The sequence below is a fragment of the Pempheris klunzingeri genome, chromosome 4 (genome assembly GCF_042242105.1).
Source record: "Pempheris klunzingeri isolate RE-2024b chromosome 4, fPemKlu1.hap1, whole genome shotgun sequence".
NCBI classification, from domain to species: Eukaryota; Metazoa; Chordata; class Actinopteri; order Acropomatiformes; family Pempheridae; genus Pempheris; species Pempheris klunzingeri.
The window spans coordinates 22537423-22561298 of record NC_092015.1 but is presented as its reverse complement, the minus strand read 5'-3'; the positions used below and the strand labels follow the sequence as shown (position 1 = coordinate 22561298).

The following is a 23876-nucleotide window of genomic DNA, read 5'->3' as shown; positions in this document are numbered from 1 at the left end:
TGTGTTGGCCCTGTGATTGACTGGTGACCAGTCCAGGGTGGACCCCGCCCACTGTCAGCTGAGACTGGCTCTAGCCCCTCCACCCCTCCTAAACAGCTACTCTTAAGGATAAGCGGTGTAGACAATGGATGGATGGATGGTTTGGATCATTTATAAAGTAATTGAATTGCCTCACTTACCATGCCATTGCGCACAACATGCCTACATTTCATGTTGCTTTATTGTATTGCATATAACATCAGATCATAATTAGACTGTGAATTATATCAGGATGCGCCACCTGTACAATACAACACTATTAAACTGTTATGGACACGTGTTTGCTCAGCAGTGTTGGTGGCAAACGCGTTTTACGCAGCATCAGAACAGGTTGGGTGACCACCAACAATCTGCGAGGGAGAGATAAGGCGCAGCGAGGCGAGTGGATGACTTAGTAACTCCGCCCGAAAATGTGGTGGGAGGGTGCAGAACTGAAATGTATGAGGGCAGCAGCGAGTTGGGACACGTCTTTAGAGAGACAAGGTGGAGGAGAGGACACACCGTAACTTCGTGTCTTTTTCCCTCGTCTGCAGGGGCATTCACAGACTTGTCGGCCGGCTTCTCCTGCCTCAGTGAGTCGGAGGGGTCTCAGCGGGTCAACTGACTCCCGGTCTCTTGTCCATCGAACAGCCTGCCGTCCATCCAATGTGTGGGAAAGGGCTCTATTTCCTCACCGTGCTGTCTGGACTCGCAGCTTCAGGTGAGACCGCGGCTTCGTGTGAGTGTTTGAACCGAGTGAAATGATTATATTGAGTTCATGCTGGCTGCTGTTCAGCAGCTGATTCTTATTGGGCATCATAAGGTCAAGCGTGACTTATCCACTGTTTTCATTTTCTAATATATCTATTTTTTAAATCAACCAATATCATTGTTCATCATCATCATTGTATTTCCTCCTTAGGACATTAGAATTATACAGTATAAACTAGCCTGTATCTGTCCGGTCGTGTACCAGTGGTATCTGGGTTTTCCAGAAAGTTTACAGTGTTTTCTCTCATCCCAGGAGTGATCTTAAGACATAACAGGATGCCTCTTGTAGCTTCTGTCAATAGAGTTTCAAAATAAAGAGGAAAAAAAGCCCCTAATAGTCTGTCCATTAGTGAAAGCTCCGCAGGGACTCCTAACCTTCGTCTTTGAGCGCATGTCGTGCGTCATTGGGAAGCGCAGCTGCGCTCAAGGGTTCCTGTGAAAGCCACAAAACAGCCATAGCGGGGGCAACTTCTGATAATGTAGTTATAGCATTCAGGGTTTTCACAAAGACCGTGAAGTGGCCACGGAAAAGTCCACTTGCCTTCCGCACAAGGGGGTCCAGGATGTCACACAGGATCATGTACACACATCTGTGGACATAAACACCACCAGAGTGTGTTCTGTTGGTGTAAAAGCTCACATCCAAATGCTGTAATGACACTGCTAATGGAGCACGTTTTAATATCAGGCATTGGCTTCTCAGTGGCGGTTCATTCAGGTTACTTAACCTTGAAGTAATCTGCGCCCATCCCACTTAAGTGGATTATATTGACTGAATATGTCCATCCACTGCCAAATGCAGGGATTCACTATTGTAGCAAGCTGCTTATGTTTACAAGGAGCCTGTGCCTGCAGATCAGTCACAACACAGTCACGAACAGAGCAGGAGGATGACTGAATGTACTGTGTGGATAGAGAGGGACAGATAATCAAATAACAGAAGAAAAGCATCTTGGAACTGATTACAGCTCAGCAGAATCTCAGTTCTCATGTCTGTTACGCTGTAATCACTTCCATTGCCTTTGGGTTTATTGTGTTGGCAAAACAGCATAGCATGATGAAACAAGCCAGCAGACTCGGCACATTTTCATGAGACACGCATGGTATGAAATTGCAATTATGCGTGTGAAATAATTCTGACGCTCTCTCTTACCATCACTCATGTCTTTAGGTGCACAGATTTACACACGTTTACCCATCAGCCCTCGGCTGTTTTGACATGCATCACACTGATCACAGACAGTTAGTATTCATTTGCAGACTTGCTGCAAAGAACTTAATCATAGTGTTGCAGTGGTGAAAATACTTCATCACTTTCAAACATAAATGCACTACTCCTTTGCGTATCTTATAAAAATGTGTTTGGCATGTGTTTGTCTTTTGGGAGCTGTTTGTGCGCAAACACACAAGCAAACTTGCTTTCTAACAGATGTGATCATTGCCAGATTTAGACTTTTGTGAGGTTTCATGAGTCTCATGGAGGTGGGGGCACAGCACAGTCTACCACTACCTTAGGTGCAATAAAAGCAAAATATCTGATCACACCAAACACATATACTGCCACTTTTTTTTTTCTGCACAGTTTTCAGGAACAGTTAAGTATCTTGTCATATATCCTAAAAGGATAAAACAATATTAGTGCAAAATGTTGATTTTGCTGGACCCATTTTAGTTCTATGATATTTTAGAACTGACTTGTCAGAAAAATTCAATCAATTGTCTGGTCACTTTACTAAATAAAAGCCGTCTCAACCACAATCTCATGTTCTTTTCGTTTGAGTTGCCCTGTCATCAGGAGCTTCACACACCTAAAGCTTGGGGAGCAATTGATGGTACAATGTCTCGCTCAAGGACACTTTGACACGACTGGAGTAGCCGGGGATCGGACCGCCGATCATATGATTGGTGGACAACCCGCTGTACTTCTAAGCCACAGCAGCCTTAGTGGCACACAAATGAAACACTGAAAACAAACACTAAATTAGTTTTAACAACTTGGGCCAATTTAGTCCTGACCATACACAGACATGAGACCAAAAGTCTTTTCTTAGCGTTTTTTGACGTTTTCTTGTCTTTTTTGTTTTTCTATTTTGCAATAGTTCATTTATAACTTCCGATGACGCGATCTTCCTTAAGCAGAAACCTGAAATGCTCCGGGGCGGATGTGTGGCAACCTGTCCTGATTTACAGGTTTAGCAGACTCTCACACACACACAGCCTACCGGGTTGTTTAGGCATCGGTTTAAGTCCATCAGGTTTACAAAAGAGAAGCAGCCTCTTGTGTGTGTTACTGAGATATAACAGTTATCCCTCTGCCACACCGTCTCTAATCTCTTCACAATTCAGTCAGTTAACAAAACATCGCTGAGGCTTTTGAGACATGTTGCACTGTGTTGACACACCTAGGAGGACATCTGGCTGTTGTGTGTGCTTGATGGGATTGCCTGGAGGTGTGTTGAGTTGACAATGACATGTTCACACGCAAGAACACACCGATCCCCAAATTAGGCTTCGGGCGCATCTGTGAACTGTTTGAGTACGAAGACAAGGCACTTTGGCTCCAAGTGTAAACAGGGATTTGAAATCCATTTCTCACTGAAGTCTTAGCAGGTTCGTCCAAGTGCACACACATACACACACGTGTCCAATGTTCATCTGAATCTGTACAAACCCAAATACTAATATTTGTGAACACGGGTTTCTCTTAGTGTAGCCACATTCTTACATCGTTGGCTGGTTGCTCATCTCAAAACTGTTTAGGGTCACGGTAAACAAGTAAATCATCCAGTTAAAGCAACACCTCCATTAGGTTTACCAGATATGGAATAAATGAACTGTTTCCATGGAATGTCAACAGTTCTCTCTGACTCATCTGATCTGCAGAAAGCCAAGGGTCATTTCATTATCAGCTGCCATTAGTTAAATATTTGTTATTAAATGCAGAGCAGTCGTGATGATAGAATTTTTCCAGGAAAATGTACAGTCTAAATTTTCTTCTCTTTGTTTCCGATGACTAGCAATGACTTTGGTATCTACAGGTATGTTTGGTATGTACAGGTATGTGCAGGTCTACATCCAGCCATTGTTATTTAAAAGCTGACTTACAAAACTCTATATTGAAAGAGTAGCAGAGGCAGCTACTTATCTGGTTGTGCCCATTACCTGTCTGACACTGTACTCTGCAATTTAAATGAATGAGAGTGTAAGTTGAGGAGAGAGGGAGTGTGGCTAGTGGATGGACAAGTTGACAGACAGGATGCAAGAGTTTGGTGACACTTGGACTCTTGAATATTTCCCAAAACTCTCATTTAGCTCATGTGATTGACATATATAGTGGATTTTTGGTTTCGGTGTGAGATCAGGCTGGCTCCGGCACAAAAATAGCATGGCAGTTAGATGCCAGCGACTTTGTGTCCTTGCTTATAACTACATGAGGAAGGGATACAAAGATATGTAATTTACTACAAGTTGAATTCTACGTTGTTTTAGCCCTTGTCTATTTTTGGTCTTACTATCAATTAAAGTGGCTACCCAATTGAGTAATTCATTCATTCATTCATCTTTCATGAAATGTGTTGACTCAAAAGGAACTATTTTCAAAAGAATGTTCAAAATGAATGCAGCAGAGGACAAGATATCCTGACTTTTTAGTTACTAATCTTTCATTCCCAAGTTTGTAACACATCTCAAGCCATTTCAGCTATTTTCTTATACTTTAAAGCATGACTTTTGCTGAATGGCTGCCGCTGGGGCAAAGAATGACAATTTTGGATTGAAGCTAAAATGCTAGATCACAAAGTTTGGTCACATCAAAGCCAAACTGAAGCAGCAAACCACACAATGCTGTGTCTACATTCTGAGGCGTAGCGCGTGCAGCACTTTAGCAGAGAGGCGACAGTATTGTTGCTCCGGATGTCTACAGAGGATACATTCAGACAAAAAGCAAAGAGCAGAGGTCTGTACCTCGTCTACAGATGTGATCTGTGTATATATTGTCAGTGGCTGACTAATTAATCTGCTCAGAAGCAGAGGTGGAAGCCACAGTGGGACGGAATCCACACTGATACATCTCACTGTAGGATACTTATGGCTAGTCATGCCTTGTAGTAAAAACGCTAAACTAGGGCTGTCTGTTGAGGGTTGGACTAACCTTCTAACAAAAGCCTGTGGGGTGTGTTGAATCAAAGCATACAAGTTGGATCCCCCCCTCAGGAGTTTGTAATCCTGTGGAGAAGTTGTTGAGTCAGCTGCTAGGTGGTAGTGGAAGAGGTTTGATGGATTAAACTCTTATCCTTGCTCACCCACTGCATGTTTCCTCTGGACACTACCGCCTGATGAATTACAATTGGCCGGGAGGAAGCAGGATGGGGGGGAGCGAAAAAGAGAGAAAGAAAGTGTTTGAAAGAGATTGATGCTTGGTCTGTATTTGGACTGACCTGTAGAGTACATTTAAACACTTTGTTGTAGCTAAAGTTTGGCACAGCTCATGCATCTGTAGGGTTAAAAGCGGATGCAATTTATGAGATTTTCATACAAAGAAAGGTAGATCAACTTAATTAAAGCTTTTAGATTTGCTGTTCCAAACACCCAGTGTCTGGTCCATCTCTCTGGCAGGGATGTATTTTATACTTAAGGATGGTCATTGTGAATGAAAGAAAACAGAACGTCCCACCAAATGTCTGATTCACAAAGGAATCTGTAGGAAGTGTGTGAAGGGACAGAAACAGAAAAGCAGTGAGTTTTACAGATAAGGGCCAAACATAGTTCTGAGAGACGAAAAAGACAGGTAGCACTTACGCTCTGGTATGTGCATGTGTTGACTTTTATCATACATGGCATGGCCACAGGTATGTGGTTACCTATGTCATAGCTGCACGTGTCATTTCAAAAACCATGTGCATTAATCTACTTTGTTAAGCCCTCAACCTTCTTGGAAGGCTCCCAGTCAACCATAAGAGCATCAGTGAGGTCGGTCACTGATGTTGGGCGATAAAGCTTTCTGAAGGTGCTGGAGTGAGGTCAAGGCTCTAATGCAGACCGGACAAGTTCTTGTACAGCAAGTAAGGAAAGCATTTCTTTATGGATCTGGCTCTGTGCACTGGGGAACTGTCATGTCGAAGACGCCATCCCCAAACTCACATCCCTTACATTGTAATTGTTTGTTTTGGCACAACTGCACGTTCATTGAGTGATTGGAATGAACAGACACCTGTGAAAAGAACATGTACAATACAGTACAAACACACAAAGTTGTGTCCATCTCAGCGTTTCCCTCCCATTTAACCATTCAACACTCACCCTCTCCCACAACTCCGCCCTCCTTTACGAACACGCTGTTACCTGAACCTGCTATTTCCAGCCCTTACTCCGGCCCTGCATGAAAGACGGGCCTTGTTCAAGAAAGAAAACTAACCTGGCCTTGTGAAATCTCTCACAAAGGAGAGAAGAGACTCTTTGTAATCCACTGAGCTCTTTGTGTGTTTGGTCCTGTCCTAAGTGTTTCCTCCAAAGCCTGGTCAACAAAGACTCGGGTTTCCTCCCGTGGTCTCTTTCTTCATGAGCCATCGTGAAGAAAGGAAAGGCTCAAACACACACATTAGGAAATAATGTAATGAAACCAACTTCCTCATTTCAAGAGTTGTGCCAACTGCTTGATTTCTCCTACAGCGTACCTTCCCCTCTCATAAAGTCCAGGAAGACTTAACATCCTCTTGGCAAATGGAAAGACCAGTTGTATGGTGTATACTGTAAAGGAAACACCTCTTAAACCAGTGATTGGTAAGGGATTGTTCGTTATTTATCAGAGGAGGGAGGGAGGGAGGGGTGGCTGGGGCGTGACTCTGTTGTTTTTTTTTATCTTTAATCTCGGCCCTTCCTGGACCTACAAATGTTTCTCCTTGAGTCTCCCTCAGTCACTGGGGCAAAGTGCGTGACACTAACTCTGCGAGCTTGTGATTCACAGCAAACAGCAGGTGGAACTTGGAGGGAAATGAATTAAATGGTCAATTTTATTTTCATTTAAAATTATAGCTGCATTTTCTACCTAGTAACTTCAGACGCACAATATAATCCTTTACATTCCAACTCAAACTGATTAGGCAGGCCATTTAAAGTTCTATATCCCAGCACCACCCACACCCGTCTCATAAATAACTTTGTGGTATTCCCATGGTATGTGGGTATTATCATGCACTGTCTATCTGATCGTGGATATTATTATACTTTAGACAAAAAACAACTATGTTCCCTCTGCTTCCGCTTTTCTCTTTATAAATCTGTATATTTATGAGCAACTACATCAACAAGCCCTCAAGCCATAAGCCAACACGAAAACATTTGACAAAGATTGGGATTGTTCAAGGCAGACGTGGTTTGTTCATTCTGCCGACTGTTTTTCAGATATTCAAAGAAATATTTAGAATACCAGAGAATGTTTACTGAGCAGTTATGAACAAAGTTCAGTATACCAAGCATGCCTCTCTGCTGTGTGAAACACACCCAGGATGGTGTAAAAATACTAAGGTTTTGGCCACACTTGGTAATAGTAACTAAAAAGAACGGTTAACTCTGATGAGACAGTTGTGTGTGTTTGTTAGCAGGATATCTTAAAACTTACGTTATGTTCCAAGTAAGAATTGACTATTTTTAACATAAGTTCATGTACTGTTGTTCAGCCTTGGCAGAACTATACACTTTCTGAGTGCACTACAGAGGGTGCTGTCTTTGTTTTTATCTTTCCACAACCAAAAAAATGATAACATATGTGTCAGGAATGGATTAAACAGTGTGTTTATCTGCTCTAACATCAGCTGCTAGTGTTAACATGTCCGGATAACTAGCTAGGGAGAGTTATTTTCAAGGAGCATATCATAATATTATACACTGTTGCCCATAAAGTTGGAATAAAATATTTTTTACCTCTTATGAAATGATTGTGACAATGTTATTTATTCTTGATAAATAAAGTGTATATCTTCTCAACTTCATTGATCAAACTCTTCCAAATGTATCACAGTGAAACTTAAACCACAATTAACAATTAACTGTGTATTCAGGCTTTGACAAAATTGGGGGTATTGAACAATTATTCCAACTTTATGGGCAACAGTGTATAATGATATATTCTATAATAATATTAGAATTCTGTCCTGCTCTTTTTTGGGATGTGAGGAAATTTGGCTTCCTCATCTACCATTTCACCTGATATCGTGTATGTAGTATACGTGTATGTAGCCGCCAAGAGCACACCTAAGACCTTTTTACAGGAGTGTACGGACGGGGTAAACAGTCAGCTCTGATCACAGACTATATGAGAAGTGAATGTAGCGTATGGGCGTGAAATGTGAAGCCAGTGTGGAATTGCCTTAAACATGGATTCTTTCTAATGGTATGGCTGGATGGAATTGTAGAAAAAATGACTCTCACTGGATTTATTACCTCAGTAAACTCTTTCCTAATGAGTTTATGGTCTTTAGTTTCATGTCTTCTTCAATACAGCATCATGATCATTTATAAATAATGTTCCCATTCAGAGTAAAACAGACGATAAACCAGGCCTAGCTTGTGCCTTAGCCTAACCAATCAGAGGCGGGGGAAGAACCTAATGTCTTACTTCTAGCTCCAATATCAAGATGGTGATTTTGAAAATCGACAGCTTGAGGCTTCAAAACAGCAGTCCACAAACCAATGGATGAGGTCATGGTGGCCACGTTCACTTCTTATGTATATTCTATGATTCTGATAAGTGCGAAAAAGCCCCCTGTTGACCCCTCACTAAGCCCTGCCCCCTTATTGTCAGCAGAAACAGATAGCTCTACAGTACGCAGTGAAAACAGGTGAGCAAGATGAAGATAGAAGCTAAAGCCTAGTGTTACAGATCATAGCGTAAAAGTGAAATATCGCATCACCTGGCAATCAAGACAGAAGACAATGACACAAGAGGGAAACAACTGGCCTTGTATGATATAAGGTGGGTAGCATATGTAACATTAAATGAACAAAGTTGAACCTCTGTGCTGCCTGCACCCAGAGCTCCCTGCTCATTGCCCGCATCATCTGGCGAACATTTACTGACTCTTGGGCTGTTTTTCAATTGTATAACACAGTAACAGTAAACTGTAAAATAACAGTTATTCGTTTTATGTTTATTGTCTGTTATCCAATTGAACAACAGCCCCAGGGCCGGGAAATGTCTGCTATGAGGGTGAGCAGGGAGCTCAAAAGTTAAACATTGTTTATTTGCATAATTTATACTCACAGTATAATGATACAAAGCTGAAAGTCTGCAAAGCTTTGGCTTTGGCTTTGGCTTGAAGGAGCATCTCTGTTCCTATAAAACAGTATAGGTCTTCATTCGCTATTACAAAAAAAAAGCAAAACCAGCATGCAAATCAGTCAATCAATCAATGCGCTTTCCATAAAGAGCAGGTCTAGACCAAACTCTTAAATTAATAGAGAGAACCAACGATTCAAGAATTCAGAATTAAGGATTCAAGAATCCCCACATGAGCATGCCTCAGGTATGTGTAACCTATACATTCAGTACAACTTCAGCAGCTAGTGTTAGCGTAGAAGTGCTAAAGTTAATGTAAGTTAATGATTAATGTGCTGTAATGCTACTCTGCTAATGTTATCGCGATAACTAGAAATGTATGTCCCCTGTCAGCCTCTTCAGGCAACAAGTTTCACTACTACACATGTCCCAGGCACAACATTTAACCACGACAAGCTTGAATTCCGCAAAACCAACCTGAAAATGAATAAAATTTGAAACAACTGAATTAGAGTCTATGGAGCACAGCTGCACAGTTGTCCGACCCTGGTCCGAGCTGGCTGGAGCTATGCTGTGATTGGCCAGTCTGCGTCTGAGGGGTGGGACTAAGTGAAGGGTCAAATTAGTTTCAGCTATAGCAGAATAAAAATGACATACACGCATAGATACACTATAGTGTGTCTAGCAATGTGAGACTAAGACCCCATAAAGCATTGTGGAGGTTAGTTAAAACCAGCCTGCGGAGTGAAATATGGGCAGGTCAAACACTACTTGATATTTCTTCTGCCTCTTTGGAAGGCTTTTGCACAATCTTGGGATGCCTGCCAAGCCAGGCGAACCTAATCACACACAAGTGGGCTCGGTTTGATTATTTTACAGTAGATGAAAGTGTTTGCCCTCTTGGTTTAAGACAAGCCAGTGGACCAGTGCAGTTTGTAGCAAGTAGTGTTGACAGGTAGAATAAAGTGTATTAAAGGTTCAGTAAGTTCATTTTATTGTGGTATATTGGATATATTGACAGACGTTATGGACTCATGCCAACAATGGTATATTTAATGTAGAATGTGTGTGTGTGCCAACGGTGAGCCTCTAAGAGACACCACACCTGATGTGCGCGCACACACACACACACACACACACACACACTATACCAAATGCTATATTTGTTCAAAAATAGAAACATCGGGAGTTTAGGTTGACAAAAATATACTAACATTCACACACACTTTCTCCAGAAGTGTGTGTCAGATAAGACGCTAACCTTTGGTAACATCACATGTGTGAAAGTCTTTAATTGCCCAATATAATAGTTTTAAGCTCAAGCAATCAGACAGCACACTTCACAGAAAAGACTCAAATTTTTAATTACCAGTAAAAACTGCAATATATCTCCTTCATGTTTCGCAGCATGTCATTACTTTAATGAGGGAAATGTGGAGTAGAGACAAAATTCTTTAATAATTTAAATGATGTGCATTTTAATTTTCTTTTCCTCTTGTTTAGAGACAGGCCTAACCAAAAGGATTAGAAATATTTATTTTCAATCATTAATATAAATGAATATCACCTACTCACATACACCTAGTTACATTTACAAGAAGAATTTATACAAACTCCTTTTGGGTAGAATCTGTAGTAACAGGATGCCAGGCAATGTCAGCTATTTTTGAAACATAATTAGGATAAATTCATAATTGTCTGCACTCTGGCCCTGCCTTACATAACTCCATCTTAATAAGCCATGAAAGCTCTCTCTCTCTCTCTCTCTCTGTCGCTGGATGCTGGGTGTGGTCAACACTGGCTGGACAGGATGTTCAGACATAAACAAGTGAACAACTTAGACCGGACAGAGAGACATGCCATAGTAGAAGAATCGACTGACAAACAAGCAAGCAAACAAACAACATTATCTTATCTCCTCCTTCCAGACTGCAATTATGTAGAAGAATACATTTTTCATCATTTTGTTATCCTCTAGCTCCATCAACGCAGCCTTACTCCTTCATCTACGCAGTCATCCTGCTCTTGTTCGCCACTTGAGCTTACTTACTGTCTCATTTCTGCTTGTTTATCCTTGCTCTATCTTCTCTCTTTCTCTAAATTAACTAAATTTTGTGCTCGTAATGTCTTCAGTCATGTAATGGCATGCATCCTCCTCAGGACTTAGTGCCTGCTAATGACCAATTAAATAATGGTCATGTACTTTGTAGCCACAGAGACAAATTAGTACTGCAATCAGGGCATTGCACATAGCTCCAACGGTTCTGTCATTCTGCTAAAGCCCATTTTGCCTTCAAAAAGCCCTAATTAACCTTAATTCTTAATCAACGCAGCTTGCGTCAAAGGACGGTGTACTTGTAGAGTGTTTCACGTTCATGTTGTTGAAAGGAGATTAGCAATGCTTATTTAAATTCGTGTACCGTAAATAGATTGGTTAAGGGAAGACATTTGAAATGAGGTGTTACGGCCTCAAGGACCCGCTTCCTCTCCTGATAAATGAAGCACGAGGAATCATCTCAGCATAAGTTTTTGAACAATTCGGTAGAGGAGAATAGGCATTCCACTGTACTGCTCTGCTAATCTCCCGTGTGCACCATATTCTCTGGAATAATGATGTAGAAATAGAGGGATTTAACCTCTATCTTAACCTTGATTACTGATTTGATGAAAGCTATTACAGAAATGTACCCCTTTGTGCAAACCAGACTGAGAGTTTACAGCTATGCTATCAGTGCTTTGGGCTAAATGCTAAAGTCACCGTGCTAACATGTACTCACAATGACAATGTGAAAATGTGAAAATGTTGTTGTTTGGTATACCATGTTTCCTGTGTTCCTTTAGCATTTTAGCATGCTATCATTTAATGATTAACACAGGATGCATTGTACAGCTCAAACTGGTGGGAATATCATTAATCTTGCAGATGTTTGGTCACGAACCAAAGTATTAGATGATACTTCATATGATATTTCATTCAAAACCAAATATGTCAACCACGTTTTGGTGCTAGATGAATGGGGTCACTACGATTGATCTTTTGGATACCTCAAATGTATTACATTTCATGGCATCTATATTCTTAGTTGGGATTAAGACACTTGTACTTGATAGCAGGAGTGGTAGTCACTCAACATACAGTAGGGATGATTATATGTAATTCATGGCACAATTCAAATCACTAGTATGCTTTTACAAACTCTAGTCGTGTTTATATTCATACTATTCAACTCTTGCAAACTATTCTAATTCAAACTTTCCATCTTGTAGATCTATCAGTTTGTATTCTTTTAGAACTGTAGTTTTTACAAATTGCAGTGTGGCTTACTGTTGGGAATGTTGAAGTCATGCAACAGTGGTGTAGTTAGTTTATAGCCTAATGGTAGCGTAATACTTGTAGTGACTGCATTTACTCTTCAAAAATCAGGTTCATTTGTGAACATCATCTTGTTGAACAAATTGTGTAAGTACCATGAACAGAGCTGATTTTCTGCCATAATCCAAAATCCAGTGGAAAAATCCCATTGGTCTGCTGCACGCACACACACACACACACACACACACACACACACACACACACACACACTTGTATTCGAACCAAGGAGGGAGTCATTACTGGCTGTGCTGATACAGCCAGCACTGATGTTATCTGCCTAATGAATATCCTCCTAAACACTGGCAGTTTAATCTTCTAACTTTAAGTGTTTCCACTGCCAGGTAAAGGAGGTAACAAGAGAAAGGTGGCAGACAAGGCTTATTCCCATTCAACCTTCAGAGCACTATTCTCCGATATAAAAAGTTAAAGTCTTATTTTTGTCAGTACAAGCAAAAAGTACTAAGCCAGTGGGGCACTGATTACAGTGCAAACCAAACTGTAGTAACATCTCTTTTTACTTAAGCAGCAAATTGATGATATAATGTGAAAAACCTGTTGTGTTGCTGTTACTGTTGGTTATTAGATCTTTTTTCATTTAAGAATAATGCCATTCAGAGTCTCCTAAAAAGACCTGATATACAATTTTAAGCCTTAAAAAAAACCTGATGATTTTCAGACATTTTCAGACATTTCTTGCAGTGTGTACTCTGCCTGTATTGCTCTCTCGTACCCACTCCTCCCAGGTTTCATCAAGCTCATTTAAAACACATTAGGCGCTGTCAGGGCCCAGTGATGAGAGAGAAGCCTGTCTGTTTAGTGCTGTGCAGGGGCCGTCTGGTCGCCCCACTCTCTCATCCCAGTCGACAGGAAACTCTCTCCAGCCTGATAAAGTACAGAACACACTGCCCGAGGAGCCGAGCCTCTGCTGACATTTACCCAGCTTGCTCCTGCCTTAATACTCACTTGATAATACAGAGGTAACTGTGGCTCAATTTGCCTTCCTGGACTTTTCTTATTTCTATGTCTGGAGCCTTATATTGACATTCAACTCAACTCCTCAAGTCACTTAATTCAGATTTTTAATTCCAGACTAGATCTTTTTTTGGTTTAGAATCCATTTACATCTTTATAATATAATTCATGTGCAACTGCTGCAACCATTTTTACATCTGAAGAACAGTATAAATTGGATGCTTACCTACTTGCATCTATATGAAGTATCTCATGTAAAAAATGTATGTTTGGGTTGACACAAGCACACAGGTGATCCATGGAGACACAGACAGCTCTTCTTCCATCTTAAAGTGTCTCTGATAGAGTTCTCATCAAGTTTTTGACTTGTTCTCCAGGGTCCTCATGTGGAGTGGGTGCATGACGTCAGGACAAGCTTACTGTGGCTACGTGCTACACACCGTTTGCTATGTGCTTGGGCGTTCACTTTAATAAGGCTATACACGGCTCCTGATATTGTTAGTATATATAGAGAGAGCTCTCTCTATAAATAGATAGGTGATTTGAACCAGACAGCCTGAACTTAAACTTCCTTGGAGACATTGACTCATACACATATGCTCACTGCCTTGCTTTAGAATAAAGTTGCATCTGCTTCAACAAACAAGAGTCTGCAATCTCTGGGAGATTTGATTGGCTGGTGCCTGATGTAATGTTGACCTGCTGCCAAGCAGAAAGTCAGCACTAAGCATGTTTCTGTTTGAGCCAGTGCATGCATATGTGTGTGTGTGTGTGTGTGTGTGTGTGTGTGTGTGTGTGTCAGCACTAACTCCATTCTGGGGAGCTCCATCCATCATGTGGAAGAGCCATATCGTTCCTGATATTCCTCTCCGTTCCCCTAGCCCATTAATTTTCCATCTAAGAGGTTTCTCACATTCTGTAATGTAAAGATTGATACAGTCCATACCCATATAATATGCAGCAGACTGCCAATGTCAGCCTTCTCTCAGCTGCTGTAGTGTAGCCAAAGTGGCTAATATTCATCAAGTGTCACAGATTTGGCCTTCACGACTGAAATCAGTTTGGACCTTCATGACGTAATGAAACAGATGTCAGAGGGAAGTTCGCTCACTAATCACAGATCTACTCTTCTAATAACAATGTGAGATTTCAGAGTATAGTATGATATACTATATGTATCCAATATAGTTATAGTGACATCTTTGAGTTAAAGATTTTTCTTGCAGCAGCGCTGCGTAGGCAGATGAAGGGTCACTTGGTTCACTGTTATTACTCACAAGGCAGGAATTTACTGCATCTTTTGCATTGTATTATTGTACATGTTTATGTGTGTCTTTCACACATATGCCTAATATTGATTTTGCTTTTGAAGTAAACTTTGCTGTTGTGCCTTATGTTTGGATGTTGCAGGCGTGCTGCAGGTCAGCGGGATGCGTATATACACATCTTCGGACATGGAGGCCGTCAACGGAACGGATGTTCGTCTGAAGTGCACATTCCACAGTTCCTCTCCCATCAACCCCACCTCCATTGTCATCTCCTGGACCTTCAGACCCCTCAAGCCAGGTCGAGAAGAGTCGGTGAGTGTGTGTGACTGTGTGTGTTGGCGTGAAAATGTGATCAAACCTCAAACTTCCTTCATTATGTCAGGGAGCATCCACCCCCTCAGCAGACTGAGAGAGGAGTCGGTGAGTCATACCTCCAGAGCACCCAAGACAGCCTGTGTGTGTGTGAGCATATTGAGAATAGAAATAAAAGAATTAGCAGGTCTGGGTTTATGTCTTGTCTGTCTTTCTCTGTAAGAAAGGCTAGTATGACTTTGTATCTATGACAATCTAACCAATCAAACCCATTATTGCTCCAAACAAATGTACCCCCTCAATTTCCACTTTTAGGTGTTCCACTACCAGCAGCGACCGTATCCTCCTGTAGATGGCATTTTCAGGAAACGTGTCGTTTGGGCCGGAGACATCATGGGCCGTGATGCCTCCATCATAATTCAACAGGTCAAGTTCACCTACAACGGCACTTACACCTGCCAGGTCAAGAACCCACCGGATGTCCATGGCACAGTTGGAGAGATTCGACTCAGAGTGGTCACCACAGGTCAGCAGTTTAATGTTCAGACAAAATTACAGAATGCTTTCTGATTACGAGAGGTATTAAGTGGATATTTTACTCTCAGTTTCTGTGCTTTCAAATAATAACAAATAATCCTGTGCAGGACATGATTCTACAGTATGTATCATTTGCCTCCATCCAATAGTCAGTCAGTGAGACATTTCACTCAAAACCACAAATTTCAACCTCAGTCATTTGGACGCATTCTCTGGGAACCATGGCTATGTAGTACCAATCCATTTAGCAATTGCTGGGGTATTCACAGGATAAGGGAAGACTTAAACTTACTGCAGGCACCACAGGAAATGCCAGGGAATCAATATCTCAATAGGATTCATTATTATAATAGTTAGTTTAAACAAAGTTTCATGGCAATCCAACTAATAGGTTCACAAATGTGAACCTCATGGTGGTGCTAGAGGGAAAATCAGGTGATCATCAAAGTTGTTAGGATTCAACCTCCAGGGACCATGAATATTTGTTCCAAACATCTTGGCAAGTCATCTAATAGTTGTCAAAGACATTTCACTAAAAGCCAGACTTGTCAACCTGTTAAAGTGATGAAGACTGACCGGCAGACTGACTTGACCTTCCTTAGAGCCACACTATTAACATGTCTAAAAATGAAGATGTGATTTTGTAGTAACAGCAGACATTTACAAATGCACTGTAAAGTCGCTCAAACACTCAGTCTGCATTCTTCAATCAATCAATCAATCAATCAATCTTTATTTATATAGCGCCAATTCGCAACAGCGTTATCTCAAGATGCTTTACATAAAGAGCAGGTCTAGAGCAAACTCTTTAATTAGAGAGAGACCCAACGATTCAGGAATTCAAAATTAAGGATTCAAGAATTCCCACATGAGCAGCATTAGATATTATATAACATTCTTGTGTTCTCCTCTAACCTACAGCCTCTTTCTCCGAACTTCTCCTTCTGGCGTTGGCCATCGGTGGTGGTATCGCTGCTGTCGTCATCCTCCTCATCATCATTGTTTCCTGCAGGCGGTGCAAGAAGAGGACACAGAGACAACTGGAAGGGCATGAAGAGGCTCCCCGCAAAGACAGAAAAGACCCCACCGTGTGGTAAGACCAAGAGAAAGACAGAGGGAGAAGGAGAGGGGGATAGAGAGAGGAACAGAAGAATCACGCGCTTCTTCTCTCGCTCTCTGTCTGACTGTGGGGATTGGGGCTTGTGGTGCTCCTTCCTGGGCCTTTTTTCCTACTGGATGCTTCACTTCCACCTTCCTCTCCGACTACAGTCTTTGGATCCCAAATCTGGACCAGTTCATGGACAGTTTTCATTAACCACAGATACATTAAGAATATGTCTTTCTGTAGAAAGCTATCGATAAAACACTTCAGTGTCTGCTGTGCATCTTTTATATCACCATGTGCCTTTCATTTCTGGAGAGAAACAACTGTTTTATCAGTTCATCTTTTCCTGTTGAGCTAAATGGGCTTGCAAACACATTTCCTGTTTAGAGTTAATGTTTTGATGATGTAGAGGTAGAACAATGGTGTATCCCTGCTGTTTACTTCCCCACTAATACGTTTCAAACCCCAAAATACCAATGCAGAAAAAAACACATGTTTGATATATTATTTCAACAAACAATTGAAACTGTGGAACAATGAATGAGCACTTTCCAAGCTTCTATTGAATTTTTATAATTACCAGATGATGGGAAACATGACGAAACCCCATACAAAAGTTACATTAACCCTGATTTCAATGGTTCCAAATTTCAGCTGTCTGATCGACTTTGCTGTGGTTCTAAATCCACAGGAGGATGCTGGTGAACATTTCTGTTACGCTTCACTACTGAAATCATATTGCTGTACTTTTCTGAGATTCAGTGGCGTTATTAGTCTAATGTTGAGAATCCTGCAGAAATAATAATGGTGCTATCAAATAATCAAAACCTGATGGGCAGCACTTGTTGGAAACAGACATACTTTTGTAAAAAACCTTACCAGCACTTAATTAAATGCAATATCAACTAGTAAATTTCATTGACCAAATGGCAGTGGCATCTTCTGAGCCTCTCTGATGGCCAATTGTCTGTTTTGAACAAGAACTGTTTTGTCAATAACATCTTTTTTTCCGGGCATGTTGGACTTTCTCTTTGGGGTTTTCAGATCTCTCTGTAATAGGCGCCTGGTCACCATCAAAACTGTGATAACTTGCTGTATGCACAAGACTTGAAAACCCAAACCTCTCAAGGAAAAGTTGACAACCTTGCTGTCTTATTGGTTGGTTATTCAGACTTTCATTGAGAAACTTGGCAAAGAAAGAAAATATTTTACCCCAATCTGATGCAGATGTATAAACAGAGATTTTGATCCAACCTCCGCTCTCAGCTTTCGACAATTTAACCCCGTATGATTCTAACCCTTTGTCCCTGCTGCTGTGTTTGGGTTGTCAGCCTGTCTTTGCCCTGTCCTCATTGTGTGAGTGACTTATGCACATAGATATGTTGCTCTTACCTCCCCTTTGGTGCATGTCTCCCTGTCCCTCTGTGTGTACGTGTGTCCCAGCCACCCATCGAGGGCTGTCCACCTCTACGTATCAGAGATGTCCATAGAGATTGACAGTTCAGACGGCATGATCTCAGAGGCCAGCACCAAAGACCCGAGCTCCTCAGAGGAGGAGGGCCCGAGCTCAGATGAGGAAGATGGTGATGACTCCGACTGAGGAGGTGTGGACAGACGGAGAGACAGAAACACTGTAGCTAGCTGGGAAACTTGCTGGACGGATGCCTAGATGGCACCCATGGATTACTTTCCACATTTCTGCTGACAGAAGACCAGATGAGGAGAGCGCTGCTGCTGCTGCTGTGCCAAAAAAACAAGCACATTGTTCAAGAAGGAGAGGAAAACAGAAAGAAAGCTCTGTTTGAAAGTTTCCAAATAAGAACAAAGACTAGAGCCATGCTTTTGATGAAGATCTAGGCTTTAAAATGGGATCAAAAGTATAGTAACTTTACTTTCGAGACAGTTTGAAAATGTTCACGAGGGAAGAAATGTTGGAGTAAAACCTGCAGGGCTTAAGAAGTGAGAGGTAATCCTGAAGCTGGCTTGGCGACTGTCATGAAGGGGAAAACGGTCCATTTAATAACTGTTGTTGTTGTTTTAAACATGGATCTTTTTAGGTGTGGGACATCAATACCAAAATCAGCTGGAACATGCATCTTAAAAGTAGTCAGAATTAAGTGTTTTCTGTCGTGATTAGCCGTATTTCACACATATTGGGGAAAATGTAGGTCTTGCATTTCAGACAGCCATAACACTACCAGTCTCAGACCACTTGTTAAAAGCAGTTTTATAATCCAGTTGTAGGATGAGGGGTTTATGCCACATCAGATTACATGGATAAAAAAGCATAAATGTGTTGTTGCTGTCATTGAGCCTGAAGGCTAAATACTTCATCATTTATTGGGCAATTGCATGCTCGTACCTGTTCTGAGTCTTGTGTGGGAGCGCAAAGTCAGATCTGAAAACCCTTTGATTGAAAAATGTCCTTTTCGAGCCCGTTTTCTCTCCATGCAACTGCGAATGCGTCACTTCTACTAACTGTTGATTGTAATACCTGTCTTTCTTCCCCTTAATGACAGAAGTTTGTATTTGTGATATAATACTGAGCAATATGATCATAGATTTGTATTTTTTCCTATTTTTTTAGATGATACCGCAAGTATTTTATCATGTTTTGAAGTATATCACCATTTGTGTTTATTATAGAGCTTTTATAAGAAAGATTTTCTAATAAAAATACCTTTGACCGAATTGCGTCATGTATATTTGGTTGCACCAAGGGGATCTGAGCAGACAGTGTTGGTCCATAAAACAAATCATAGCATACAACGTGGCAAGATTTGATAGAACTTATCTATTATGTAGGAGGGGAATCTTATTATTATCATTTATTATGCATCATTATCTATAATACACTACCTCCAGTTGTGTGTTTATGGTGCGTCTGTATGCTGAGCTCTTCACTTGTTTACCTGTAAGCATTACTGTAGTGAGGCATTGTTTAATCTGTTACAGGTCCAAGATGCTTATGCCTGCCTCTGTGACTTCAGCCTGTATTTGCTTGTTTGTTGGATCAGACTGAACATGACTATGAATATGTTACTTTGTATTGTGTGTGTGTGTGTGTGTCTGTGTTAGTGTGGGGGTATTTGTGTGCATTGATCAAAGTCTATTCCTGTGGGTGCAGCTTTAGTTACTGACTGACAGACCTGAAGTATGTGTGTGTGTTTGTGTGTGTGTGTGTGTGTGTGTGTGAGTGTGTAGTTGGGGGCAGAGCAGGATTGAGTCGCACAAAAAAGAGGGACGGGGTAGATGTGAGTCTGTGTATCTAAATCTACATCTATATCTAAATGTTCACATTTGCATGGAGAGAAAGACCGCTAATGTTGAACTGAACTAGTGTGGACATTAAGGCTTGTTTTATAAGTCAGTTTGTTCATGTTTTATTTTATCTTTATTGATTATCTTTTGCATTTTTAGTGTTTTGTTTGACAGCACAATATAAGAAAGACAACAAAGAGAGAGGGGGGATGATATGCAGTGAAGGTCAACAGGCCAGATCTGAAACCAGGCTGCTGCAGTAAGAACAAAGCATTAATAGTATTGTCATCAATGCGACAGTCACATAAAGTCGACTTGAATTAGGATTTTGTAGACGTCCTCCTGATGATGGTTTTGGCACATTACCAAATACAATCACTGACTGAAGAATTATCTAAATGACCCCAGATTTCTGTGTATCAACATCTAAGAAAAGATAAGAGAGACTTTATTTATCCCACACTGGGGAAATTCTCTTTCAGTCCGCAGACAGAAAAGTTGCAGAAACAATTATCAGTTTTACTGATATGTCTACAGGGTGACAGCATGGAATGCGAACCAAACTCCTGGGAGAAGTGTTCCAACCATTCCTTGTTCATGACTCAATTGATAAGCCATTCCCCACCAGAATATCTTCATTACTGCAACACTCGTTTCGCTTTGGCTAGTAGAAATGAGAGTTTATGTCTGTCACAGTTATATCTGTTTTCCTCACTCACTCAACTCTCCCACTTGGTTTCTGTCTTGCTTCACTTCTCTTTCTCTCGCTCTTTTCTGCATTCCACACCTCAGGATGGCTTGTACCTGGCACACATGCGGAGATGTATGAAATTCCTTTTACACGCACTAAAACATAGGCTTGGCACAGGTGGAGGAAAGGCAAAACAAGTCACCTCACTGGTATGTAGCTACAAGACTGAATGAACTGTAGTTCTTCGCCTGTCCCTATACACACACACACCCACTTAAACACTAGAGTTAATCCATTCAAGCTAAATGTGAAGAGCCAGTTGTATGCCTCTCCTCAGTGTATTGTATGGAGTATGTATGGAGTATTGTAATGACTAATAGTGCTGTACTTATGTATTTGTGAAAGCCCTGAGAAAAGTTTCTCTGTATGTGAAACCTTTAAAACACATTGAGTGTATTGAAGTGTAGCAGATACAACTTTCCATCAATCATTCAGTGCATGGAGTGCATATAAACTGATGAAAAGAGCAAAGGACTCTCACATTTTTTTGGCTAGAGGATAATGGTTACATACACTGTGTGACCCCAACAATTTAACTCACCTTTATTAGTTCCCTCCAGTGTTGACAACAGAAGAACAGGTCTCTTGTTAAGCAAAGTTGCCAGAAAGCAAGTAAGTGGTGAGAGCCGTCATTGTGACTGGGAAGATTTCAGCTGAAACCGAGACCACTCTACTATAAGCAGACAGAGAGAGCCTGTCTGCACACACACAATACGCAACACAATGTAATGGTGTGTGTGTGTGTGTGTGTGTGGGGGGGGGGTACCCAGGTTTGAGGCAGAGATTTTATCTTCCAATGGAAGATGGTGAGTCTGTATTAAACTCAAGCAGATTATATAATATAGTTAACACAATATAGCACTGTGGAACGCAGAAGTCATGAATATCCCCCGGGTAAGTCCTGTAACTCAGCATCTATTGAAAAAAGGAAGCAGTATCCCTGCCCCAGCGTGGGAACTGTTACATAATATTGTTAACTGTTACAATGCAAACGTTGTAATTGTGAATGGATGCTGGGAAAAGGAGTCCTGTGCCTCACTCTCGACAGGTTTATCTCAGGGAGGACATCCACAGACATTTGCAATGAATTTGGATTTTGCAAGAAACCGAACATAAACACAAAGTACAGCCAGGTAAGAGCATGAGCCTGTGAAGAAACTGCTGGATCTCTTTCTAAAGGCAAACAATGATACATCAGGGCTTTCAGAGACATAACTCTATGTAAATTCAATCTCTATAAGGCTTACCTAAATCTCTCTGTTCTGGCCCTTTCTCATTGGAATACATTTTTAAGTTATTCTGTGGTAAATTAGAAGATGGTTATACAGTGATTCACAGAGTAATTTCCATGACAACGCTACTTTTCCCTTTATATAGTTAGTGTATGATGCTGGTGCTCAAATGTAGTCAAAGTTCATGGACAATGTTTCTCAGATGATAATATCATTACTATCCCATTGGTGCTGTTTCTATTCATCCACATGCAAATTCAAAAAATGCACTACAGAATTATTTCCTGGGTGTATATGGGCATGTACATGGGTATAAATGTATATAATTTTTTGGCCGGAGTACCAAGCAGTGCTAGGGCCCTATTGTAATGCAAGTCATGCATATTTGAGTTACACTTTGCATGAGACGTGATGAAAAATTTTATATTTTGTGGGTCTTTGACATGGGTATGGCCAAATGGGTCTATAGTGCCAAAAAATAAGCCTCTCTTTATGGTTTGACACACATGTGTGAAATTTGAAAGGTATGTGCATCATATCCAGACTTAAAAAAAAAGTCTTATGGTGCCTTGGCCGAAACCATGTCAGTCAACAGGATGTCAGCCATTTTTGAAAAATTTTCACATTTTTGTGTATTTCTGGCGATTTTAAGGGATTGTACCTTTACAAACTAGTCTGAACAAGTTAATCAGATCCTCCTCAAATTTGGTCACTGTGTAGAAAAGACATTAACAGTGCAAAGTTGTTCAAAGCTGTCCGGTTTCCTCTCGTCTGTTAACAAGCATTGCGACGAGTCAAATTTCCATGTTTTGCCATGAAACACAAAGTGGTTTGCAACTGGAATATGATTGGTCAAATCTGCCCCAAACTGTCCTGAAGGCTTCTACAGGGCTATTTTGAAGTCTAGTCATAGCGCCACCTCCTGGCAACAGGAAATGACATGTTTTATACTTTGATGCACTCCCTCCAGCTGGTTAACTGTATCCGTCCCAAATTTGGTCAGAAAAGTCTCAAGACATAGCATCATCAAATGCTATCACGTATTGTTCACCACAAAACAGGGAGTTTAGCATGCTTTTAAACTCGCCAAATCAGGCACACACATCAGGAGGCCTGACATATGTAATCTGATGTGGTTTGTGTGATAGGGTGTGGCAAGGTGGCTCGACAGCATCCTCGACAACATTTCAACGGAGTAATCCTCATGCTACAATTCACCTACATGTACCAAACTTAATAGACCCTGGTAACACCCCTAGACTTAAAAAAAAATCTCTTGGGGCCATGACCTAAACCAGATGGGAAGTCAGCCCTTTTGAATTTTAGTGTTAAATCAATGGATCAAAACAGGGCCCGTACCTGAAAATGCTGCCCCCTATTTTTTGGAGCAGGTTCCTACACGTTCTTAAGTTCATAAGTAATTCTGTCAGTAAATCAGTCAGGTTTATTGTTAAGTAAGCTTTTACATACAAGGGATTTACTTTGGTATATTGTTGAAATAAGAAAGTCAAGAAACATACATATGATATAATATCAAATATTTACAATACAGAATATGAAAAAAACATTGTTTAAATGTGCAACATATCGAACACTGTCAAACACTGAATCTGATCGGGGCACATAGTTGAGGGGAAAAAAGGCCCAGAGCAGTAGAGGATGCTGCTCTCATTTGATATCCTCTGATGTGTCATGAAATTAAACGAGGTTATGCAACATAACTACAGAATCTCTGTTGTCGGAATGGAGGAAACGCTCCTGGCAGATGGATTTAAGGATGTAGCTGACAATCCACACCAAATAAAGGCATACAAAAACATCAAAGGGACTCTGGATAAACATGTTGAGGAGAGATAAAGTATTACACCAGAGTGAAAACTGAACCAGCAAAGGATAGAAAAACAAATAGCATCTCCCATTAGAGATAATTACAACGGTAAAGACAAGAGATTGGGGACAGGGATAGTGGAGTAAAGTTCTAGACATTGCCTGGAAGTCCCACTT

General features: G+C 40.9%; 1 protein-coding gene across 1 annotated transcript; it reads left to right on the top strand.

The window, feature by feature from the left end:
* The first annotated feature begins 508 nt into the window (after nucleotides 1–508).
* LOC139200457 (myelin protein zero-like protein 2) lies at nucleotides 509–19319 on the top strand. The gene is made up of 5 exons (XM_070829759.1): nucleotides 509–739; nucleotides 14817–14986; nucleotides 15302–15512; nucleotides 16445–16616; nucleotides 18072–19319. The coding sequence occupies exons 1-5, from the start codon at nucleotides 685–687 to the stop codon at nucleotides 18226–18228; spliced, it is 765 nt and encodes a 254-aa protein (XP_070685860.1). The 5' UTR covers nucleotides 509–684; the 3' UTR covers nucleotides 18229–19319.
* Nucleotides 19320–23876: the final 4557 nt, after the last annotated feature.

Coding starts and splice junctions, on each gene's coding strand:
- LOC139200457 (XM_070829759.1), top strand. CDS start 685: ATGTGTGGGAAAGGGCTCTATTTCCTCACCGTGCTGTCTGGACTCGCA. Junction 15,513..16,444: donor ACTCAGAGTGGTCACCACAG/GTCAGCAGTTTA, acceptor TCTAACCTACAG/CCTCTTTCTCCGAACTTCTC. Junction 16,617..18,071: donor AGAAAAGACCCCACCGTGTG/GTAAGACCAAGA, acceptor CGTGTGTCCCAG/CCACCCATCGAGGGCTGTCC.